Below are 10299 nucleotides of genomic sequence, written 5' to 3'. Positions count from 1 at the left end.
TTATCCAACCATCAATCCATTTATCTAGCCATCATAATCCATCCTTCCATCCATTATTTATAATTTCCACTGGTGATGCACATAACTATAAATAGATATAACACCAATGACATCACTGTTGGCATTTCTGGTTTTACTCTTACATCAGTGACATCTTAAAGATCTTATCTGTGCCCGCAGTTTGAACAAATTTCCGTACACGACCGATAAAAAAAAAAATCTTTCTCCTCAGAAGTTTTGTCTACTACTCTGAAAAGTGTGAACTCAAGATAATTATTCAGCAGGCAAACATGACAGTAAAAGGTTTGGTTTCACTTTAACAAGTCTTCGAACCACTATACCTGAATAAGCCAATATTGTAAGCTTTCGCTGACATCAGGACTGTTGGTTTTACTATTGAAAAACCATGTTGGTCAGAGATGAGACTTGTGTGAAAATTTACAAGAGCTTTTCTCAGTAGAAAGATTTCTCAGTAACAACAGAGTATGTTTGTTAAGACAGTAACATGGGAAAATACAGCAATTGAGCAAAGGTTACACTTTAAATTGAAACTAAAATCAAACTGCTGTGTATTGCAGAACTACATCCTGTGTCTACGGGGTGTGCGTCACCATGACCACACAGACATTCTCTGATGGCTTTTCCCTCAGCTCATGTAGCCTTTCCTTTTAGTAGTTTCTTTTCAAGAAAAAGGCTTTGCTGATCTCATTTCTTTTCAGGCAAATGTTACACACAAAGTCTACAGTCATTCCCCTGAAGTCATTAAATGTTCAACAATATAAAGAAGTTACAATTTAATAACTGTACATTCCACAAATCCAGATTTCATTGAATAATGCTAACAATATATCGCTTTGAAATATTATACCAGTGCAAGGATTTAGCTGTTCGAATTTGTGAACACTTAAACAGAATGTACTTATTATTCTCTGAGGTGACATAGTGCTTATAATTTAATAAGGCATGGCAATGAGCACTGCACTTCAACCTCAACTACTACAGTTGTATGAATAAGATACAGTAACTTTGTCACTTTGCATAAGGGGGTCACCCAAATGCTGTAAAGTCTGTTCATTTTAAAGAATTCACTGCAAGGTAATGTGAGCGGAGTCTAATTAAGTTCTTTGTGTCTTGTTTCCACAAGTTAACTTCTTTATTTGGAGGTAATTAAATACTTAAGTTCTTCAAATCAATATACATTGACCCGCCTTATAAAAATGTTTTTTTTTTTTTTTTAAACCTTCACCTCAGCAGCTCTGACGTTATCCTCTCTTCGCTAGATGATTTTGATTGCAGATATGCTGAATTCATTTTTCATCCAATTTTATTGAGAATAAGAATAAGCTTACATTAGGCTCTAATGCTTTGGACCAGTCATGTCAAAAAAATTCAGATTGGCTAAAAAACCTGTGCACTAAACTTCCTATTTAGCTAAATGTTAAGTTTGTATTTAGACAGATTTTGCCATTGCGAAATAAATGGCTGAGAATACGGTAGTGCTAAAACCGAAACCCCACTTGTGTCAAACTGTGAAGAATGAAATGAAATGTAATGAACTGAAATGATTAGTGTTTCCAATCTCCAGATGTGTTTACATCTTTCTTATGAGGGTGAAATTATACAGATGCTCCTGGACATTTTTGTGTTTTTTTTCTTAGCTTAACATATGAAACTATGTTAGGCTACTACCCCCTAGTGCAGCAATTGGTAACTGCAAATTCGGTGAAGAGGAAGCCATTTATAAGGACTGTCCAATCTATCATCCCAAATGAGGATGGGTTCCCCTTTTGAGACTGGTTCCTCTCACGGTTTCTTCCTCATAACATCTAAGGGAGTTTTTCCTTGCCACAGTCGCCACGGCTTGCTCATCAGGGACAAATGCACACCATTCACCTTAACTGTTGATTTGTGTAAAGCTGCTTTGAGATAATGTCTGTTGTGAAAAGCGCTATACAAATAAACTTGACTTGACTTGACTTGTTTGCTAATCATTAAAACAATATGATTGAATATTGTAAAGTGATGAAAACTAAAACGTGTAAATGGTCACTTTGATCACGGAGTAGGGTATCATGTGTGTGCACATCCTTTCTCAACATGCATTTACATTTGATGGACACTCTTATCCAGAGCGACTTATAACTGATATGTTTAGGGTTAGGGGCCTTGCTTAAGGGCCCAGCGGTTGTAGCTTGGTGGTGCTGGTTCTTAAACTCGGTCTTAACCACTGAGCTACCACCTCCCTATTGCAAACCAATCCTTAGTTATGTAAGTGAAGAATTTTGTAACTGTAATATAATTAAAATATTTAGAGTATGTTGCAGTTCTATTTTTTCAGTATAAATGGTTCATTTTTATGTATCAACCTCACTACAGATACGGATAAGACCTTTGACACTATTAAATTGAATTATGTTTAAATGCTACAAATTTTGATATAGTATGTTGCTGCAAAACTCCTATTTCAGTGGTTTATTGAGATGCATTTGGGAACACATGGACTATAAAATTTTATTTATCAGGGGTTTAACTAGCAACCTGGCAACCTAGCAACCTGATACCTATATAGCCATAAATATATACAATAAAATTATTGTTTAATAATTTGCTTAATAAAGGAAACATGCAAAATGTACAGGTATGTAAACAATGTTATTGTGTGTGTGTGTGTGTGTGTGTGTGTGTGTGTGTGTGTGTGTGTGTGTGTGTGTGTGTGTGTGTGTGTGTGTGTGTGTGTGTGTGTGTGGCATCTGCATCTATTTATGTAGCTAAAATCACTCAAACCTATTATTCAATGTGAGTTTATTGGTTCATGGATGTAAGATGCCCACTGTTATCACTGTCACACTATGTGAAATAAAAAAATAAAAAAATACAAATTATTTCTAAAACTTTAGTTTTTCTAAACAATGAAAGGAATGCTCAATGAATATACTTGGGCTTTTATATAGATGGTCTCTAAGTTAAAAAAAAAAAAACAAATAAATCACTGCTGAGATTTTTTTAGAGAAGGATTTCATTCAATTCAGACATACCATACAATTTACTAACTTGCTGTTTAATCAATGCAGCTCGGTTTTACACGTAACTTAATGGTTTAAGAACAAAGGCTGTTTAATTTAATCACACAGCAATGAAAATCAATTAAAAGAGAGAGGGGGGGAATGAAAGATAAGGACAGATAAGTTAGAGTGAACTCTGATTCTTCAATTTCAGTTTGAAGGTCATTCAGGCAATGGGACACCTACAGGATAAGATCTTTGGATTTGTTACAATAATGTTTTAAACACACTTTAACAGCCTCCTCTTAACATTTCTCTCTCCAGAAATTACTCAGGAGGTTTTGTGACCCTTTTTGGGTTTGTAGAAAATGTGTGTAAACTGAAAGCTTTACATTCTTAATAATTAAACAATAGACTGTATATATTTTGCTACAATACATTTGTTTATTACTTTCTCCTACTTGCCAGTTGGAAACCTGCTGGGATTCTGTAATGCTATCTATCTAGGCTAACTAATTAAATCATTTTAACACAATACCTATTATGTCCTTTTGCCCTTGGGTATCGTGTAGCATTAATAATTTGAATTAAAAAAAGTCAACAAGGGTTTATCAAATTAAAATGTTAGTTTAATGTTATGCTAACCAGTTAGAAAACTACATTTCTAGATTAGAATCCTATAATTAATATAAATAAATTATATCCAAAACAATACGATACACATAACATTATAAAACTCCCTGTTATACCCTCCTTTCCTCTGGTAAATTAAAGGTGAGAAAATTTTAAATCAAGTATTAACTCACTGGATAGTTCTGCATTTCTAGGCATATTGCTCAATAAATTGACTATTCAAGATAGTTAACAAACTAACTAGCCAGTCTACTATGTATTCGAGCATCCTATCTACTTCGAAAGGCAATATTAAAAGAAAAATTACACCGATTTTCCACCACAAATGTTGTTTGTTGTGTCAAAAGGTTTAGTGTTTTTCACAAATCGACTCTCCACCTCTGCAGAAAATTTATAGCTAACTGTGTGAGCAAAGTCAACAAGGGAATATTAAAAACTAGTATAAAACACGGGTTATTTATGTAAATCTAGACAGACTGCAAGAAATATTGTTAACACTGCTAGCTACGTGTAATGTTAGCTAGCTAGCAAACTAACTAGCCAGTTTGTGAGATTGTTTTTAAAAAGCAGCTGCGAGATCTCCTGAGCAAGAAATTCATTTTACGTTTGTACTAAAAAGTTTATGATCGTCTGTGCTTTCTTCCTCTCTATTTCAAGCTTGTCACAAGTGTTTCCCTCGTCCCTCTGAGATGACGTCCTCAGGGGCCGCACGTGCATAAAACTCAGACCAGCCACCGTCATATATGCTCACGTTCGGCTGGCCACATACATGGGCTGCCAAGGCGACGTGACACGCCGTCACCGCTGAGCCGCAGGTGACACATAGTGGACACTGCAGATTGACACCAGCCTGATCAAACAGTGCCCTTAGCTGCTCCGGGGGAAGAAACAGTCCTGAGGGTGCCAACAAAGATGTAAAAGGTATGTTGATGGAACCAGGGATATGGCCGGGTTCAGTGTCTGACACACACAAACACAAACATAAACAAGACAACAGGTAAGAGATGGTCTCACTATTTACAGTAATGTCCAAACTTATTATATAGTATCTTTATATTTCATGAACTGTCAAACAAATACGGAAATCTGTGTAACTGTCCAACTGTCCTCTGGTCAGTGCATGACAGCACGTATGCATGCTTTCATTAAACCAGTGATGCAATCACTACAAACAGATCCACGGCATGCAATTAAAGATAAAGCAAATGTTTATCATTAACCCGCCGTCTGATAAGGCGACTGCTGCATAGTTCAGCAAAACTGTGCAATTACACTGATTGTGGATATCCACTAAAAAAAATCAGAAGCCTGCCTCTATAATTATTTGTTTGCTTCTTTTTGGTACTTTAAGAAGGACCCATGCTTTTTTTCTTACATAAGGGTCCATAGTGAACGCATTATGAGCTTGAAGTTACAAAAAAAACCACAATATGATCCAATCTACATTTCTGCACTATTGATTAATTAAGGTTGTGATATCATTTGGTCAGTATGAAGGAATAAGAAAGGAGTCAGGGAGTATTTACAGGTTGTGTAGTGTGTCCTATCAGTGAACAGAATTACTGTTACCACCCCTAAGTAGATCTTTTCCTTGTCTTGTTAATAAGTTAACAAGACAAAAGCCCTACTATAGGGTCATGCTTCTGGGAAAGGTTTACCTCTGCAGGCTTTTGAAGGGAGGCTCCATTCCTTTCAAGAATGTTATAAGGAAATAAACGTTTCGAAATCGTATTATTGGATTGTGCAATAAAGTATCGAAGTATTAATATATCCCTACTAGATCAATCAGAATTAAGCAGTCACAAGAATATATTTCATTGCAATCAGTTTTGTGCACTGGGTTTATTATGAGGTCACACACACTTACTGTCTCTGGGCTCAGGGTCTCTTCCTCTAAATCTTCCTCCAGGTCGCGCATCTACCACCTGAAACTCTTTGGTCTCGATATTGTCCAAAATGTCCTCGTATGTTTTCACCCAGGCCCGGTTAAACGTGACCCGGTAAACCGCAGGTTCAGGCTTTATGCGCTTCTCCGTCAGCGGGAATCCTTCATGCATCCAGCTCTTTAAGCCACCATCCAGCACGGACACGGCGCGGTGACCGAACACGCGGAACATCCACCAGACGCGCGGCGCAGAAAACGCGCCCTGCTCGCTCGCGTCGTAGACCACCACGTGAGCGTCGTTAGACACCCCGAGGCCCGAGACGTACTCGGCGAACGCGTCGGGCGTCGGAAGCATGTGATCAAGAGGTGAGGTCCGGTCGCTGCATCGGTCCAAGTCGAAATACGCCGCTCCGGGTATGTGGTACTTCTTGAAGTCGCTCGCGGAGTTGCGCCTGAGTTTGGGTAAATACCAGGACGCGTCCAGGACGCGCAACTTCACACAGGAGCGCGTTTTCATGGCCTCGGAGAGCCATTTGGCGGTGACCAGCGCTTTTGTTTGGAGAGACATCGCCGAAGTAGAAATGTGCCAAACCCTGAACTGCACGTCTTATAAATAAATCCAGGTGACGGATCGATGAGATTATTATTTATTACGTATTAATTAATAAAAATAAATCAAGTATTTATTCTATTCGGAAATTGCTAGAATTAGTATTAGCTTCTATTAGTACTAATGTAAAGATTCTATCCTAAAAGAATACACCACCGTATTCTGCTTTATTACGCAATTACAATATGCAACGTAGTCTACCTTAGGGAAGGGGGTGTGGCCAATACCGCCCTCTGTATTTGTAATTGCTATTTAGTAAATACTAAATGATTATGAGATTCAATAAAGGACTGTAGGAAGAGGTCAAAGATTTTCCTATTAAAGAGCAAAAATTAATCCTGATTGAGAATAACAAGCATTATTTTTATAATTTATTATTTTGAAATGAAGGTTCACTTGGTTCCTCTCATTTATGGTCATTAAAAAAAGAAAAAATATTTAATTATGACTCTGTAGCCTTTCTTAACTAATGCAGTTTTATTTTTAAAGTTCTAGTTCAGTAATATTTATATTACAATAAGAAACAATCCAGTTTATTTTACTATAGATGTTCAATGGTAATATGGCTATTTTGTTGACCTCTAATGAGAAGCAAAAAACTGGTCTGTATTTTTTCAGAGGTTTTCCAAGTTGTTTCTTCTTCTTTTCTCATATATGCCATGGTGAGCCAAATCAAAGCTAGCTTTGGCTCACTGGCCCTGGTTTGAGCATTTCTGATGTAGGCCACCTGTACTGAATCTTCTTCTAAACACAGTGTACTGACCTGTGAAGAATGTTACAGTCAAAATGTTAAACTATCACCATTTTTTAAATAAACTTATAGAGATGATTGTGCACATACTAACTAAGTTATAATGTCTATAGAAAAACTTGTGCAATAACTCAGCCACAATGGCGGATTAAACACAATGCGTAATTGGTGGTATGGTGACATTTTTAGCATTTTTTTGGAAGGAGTCAGGTGTTTTTCCATTTAATAGCTTCTAGCACTGCTAAGCATATTCTTTTTTTTTTAAATAAAAAAAAAGAATAGTGGCTAATTTACAAGTGAATATTTACATGTGATAACAACAATCATGGTACTGTCTTTCTACATCTCTGTATCTGGATAAGAGATGAGATCTTAAGACAATCATAGCCCATAGTTTAAATGTCACCCTGTGCTTTTACAGCATTGTTTGGTGTTTGTTTCAATGATTTGACGTCTTGCTCTTTATAATTAAATAAAATTATCACAAGAATTACATAATTATAGTAATGATGATTCTCAGTTATTTATCATCTCATCCAGTTTTATATTTATTCCTGATGTTAACCGTTTTGTTATTTTTGTTTAAAAGAACATTCTTGATTAGTTTGTTACTTTTAATAATTAACAAAGCCACTCACCGGAACTTTCTAGTGTGGAACTTTCCACCGCGGTCGTGGTTTCTAGACGACTTCTAAAAGTGCAGCGCAATAATATGTGCCACATGCTGCGGAAGTGCTCATTTCAAGTCGGAGCGTTTTTTAATGTAATAGATTTACGTGCGCATTTAGTAACATAAATACTATAATAGTAATATTTCACAATGTCGATTTCAGTGTTAAAAAGAGGACTTGAGCTGCTTAATGAAGATCTTAAAGGTAAACTGTGCAAACTGATAATAGCCTGCAGATTTTCATAACATAATTTTTTATTTAATTGTAGGTCATTATTTAAGAAAATAAGATAATAAAAAGGGGGTTTCCCTCCACATATGTGAATTTTGCAGCAACACTAATTTTGGGGAGTTTTGGAGACAAAAACCTGGTGTTAAATCCACAGATAGACAGACGGACAGATATATAGGTTTCACCAACATGCATTTGATGTAAATATGCTTTTATCTCTTTGGTTATTTTTTATTTAGAAGCTCCTGCTTTGCTGCTTGTCATAAGAGTTAATTTGCAAATGATCTCAATTCCCCTACTTATACTATAAATTAAAACTATGCCTGTTTGAAGAAAAAGTAATTAAAAACTAATAATTAAATACATTCTGATTGTAGAAAAACACTACATAAGTACTAACATGTCCAGAGAATGTCATTGCTCAGTTATGCACCCTGTCACACTGCTTATTTTGGTGAAAATCTATTTGGCCTTAAAGTTCATTGCTTTCTATGGAAGAAAGAAACTGAAGCAGGGGAGCAGCTGCATGATATTGTGGAAGTTCTTGGATGGGAAAAACAACTGTAAAGTGGATGAATCGAGTTCGAGTAGTTACAATGGAACGGCACTAAATAATAATTGTTTCTCAAGCTCTTGTTTATTTATTTATTAGCTCTTATGTTTGTGTCGAATCTGCAATCTGTAAACATTTCCAAAATGTAACTATCAACCTCATGGTCTTTCTCCCTCTTTTGAAGGTACAGCCAAGGGTCAGAAGAAGAAGAACCCCAAGAAAACATCAGTGATGGATCAGATTAGCACCAATAAGCAGGGGGTAAAGAAGCAGATTCGGCGACTGCAGGCCAACAACAAAACCAGGAAAAACAAAGCCACAGTCAAAGATAAGCAGATCAGAAATGCCTTAGGTGAACATTTTAATTTATTTATCTATCAAAAATTATGGACTGAACTGAATGTGTATAGATGTAGAGAGGCACCGGCTTTAACTCAGAAACTTAACATGTTGTCTCATTGTAGAGGAATACCAAAAAAAGCAGAAGAAAAGTCAGCTCAGTTCCAACCTGGAGTACTTCCTGGGAAGCAGCTGTAAAACGCAGGACAGCTGCACAAAAAAGGTACTGAAATATAACATCCATTTATATTATAGCTGAGGTATAGTAATGTAGGGATTGTGGAGATTATGAACTGCTCATGCCCTCTACCTTGGAGTCTCGTTTTTTTTTAATATATTGAAATGTATTTGAATATTTTGGTTGCTCACTTCTGGCTTCATTGTTTTAGATGGTTGTGATGTCATACATTTTTCTGATCACATGGCAACACTTTATTTTTTTCTAACACGCATTATTATTTACTAGGGTTTAAACAAGAGGTTTGTGAAGTGAAATATAGAAATATTTCAGAATTATTTTAGAAATAGAAATTAATTAAAAAAATGACACTTATACTAACATACTGTGGGCTTTTTTTATTGCTTGATTATAATTGTTTTGAATTAAATATCTGCTTTAAATGTAATGTAACAAACATTTTGTTGTCTATTTTTAGTGTAATAAAATTGTTTGAGTTAAAAAAAATAATGTAATTCTTCTCAGACAAAAAAAACACTTCCTCAACATACCTGGAATGGCCCGCTTGAGGGTTTCCTTAGAAGACTGCGTGACCGTGTATTATGCAATGAGTTCCTAGGAAACACGCTGCACCAATAAAAGACAGCATAGTGAAGTTTGGGGGTTCATGCCTCAGTAGTGCCAAGCTGCTGCTTTTGGGACCCTATGGCAACCCTCTGTGCTCCAGGGTTGCTCTAACATAGGTGACCCTGTGCTCTGACCCCCGCTTTCTAACACCACTGGGAATAAGCGAAAAAAGAATTTCACTGTACCATAAAGTACACGTGATGAGTATAAAGCACCTTTACTTTTAGAATTATTTTGAAATGTTCCCATTTGTTATATTTGCAGGCATTTTTGCTCTCCCGAACTATAACGTACATCGGTTTTATTTGTAGGCTCTTTGAAACTACATGTGAATTTAGATTTTAAGACGTTTTTACAATATGCAAATCCTCAAAAAGTGTGAATGTCCTCAGTGTTATCGATGCTCATAGTTTCCTCTCTGTGTTTTAGATCGTGCAACAGAACGTAGGCCGGCAGTCCCGGTACCATCCCGAGAAACCCGTCAAAAAACAAGAAAAGCAATCCATATTCACAGAGGCGGAATTCCAGAAGTTCCAGCAGGAATACTTTTCTAAACGTTGATCTCATGTTTGACTTTTTAAAGTCTTTTCTAGGACAAACTTCTAGAAAAGTAGCACGGATAGATTTTCAGTTTCCATTATTGTGAAACGTTCTTTTTTTTTTTCTGTTTTGTGTCTTACAAATAAATATTTCTTTGCCGGTTTGCCAAAATCTGTGTTTCGTGTTTTATTATATTGGTTGTTTAGCTGAGATTGTTCAAATGAGTTTTATTCATTTTTTTTTTACATTTTTAATATGCAAACTGGACATTTTAGTTGA

General features: G+C 36.2%; 2 protein-coding genes across 2 annotated transcripts; one reads left to right on the top strand and one right to left on the bottom strand.

Moving 5' to 3' along the window:
* Positions 1-3042: 3042 nt before the first annotated feature.
* On the bottom strand, positions 3043-6347 carry LOC310716361 (3-mercaptopyruvate sulfurtransferase-like). The gene is made up of 2 exons (XM_083523528.1): positions 5503-6347; positions 3043-4595 (listed from the first exon to the last, which is right to left on the bottom strand). The coding sequence occupies exons 1-2, from the start codon at positions 6086-6088 to the stop codon at positions 4297-4299; spliced, it is 885 nt and encodes a 294-aa protein (XP_083379654.1). The 5' UTR covers positions 6089-6347; the 3' UTR covers positions 3043-4296.
* A 1211-nt stretch (positions 6348-7558) lies between these two features.
* rps19bp1 (ribosomal protein S19 binding protein 1) lies at positions 7559-10191 on the top strand. The gene is made up of 4 exons (XM_083523763.1): positions 7559-7756; positions 8521-8688; positions 8801-8898; positions 9910-10191. The coding sequence occupies exons 1-4, from the start codon at positions 7702-7704 to the stop codon at positions 10039-10041; spliced, it is 453 nt and encodes a 150-aa protein (XP_083379889.1). The 5' UTR covers positions 7559-7701; the 3' UTR covers positions 10042-10191.
* The last annotated feature ends 108 nt before the right edge of the window (positions 10192-10299 follow it).

This window comes from Silurus aristotelis (genome assembly GCF_946808225.1).
Source record: "Silurus aristotelis genome assembly, chromosome: 2".
Taxonomy (NCBI): Eukaryota; Metazoa; Chordata; class Actinopteri; order Siluriformes; family Siluridae; genus Silurus; species Silurus aristotelis.
This window is presented reverse-complemented; position numbering and strand designations above follow the sequence as displayed.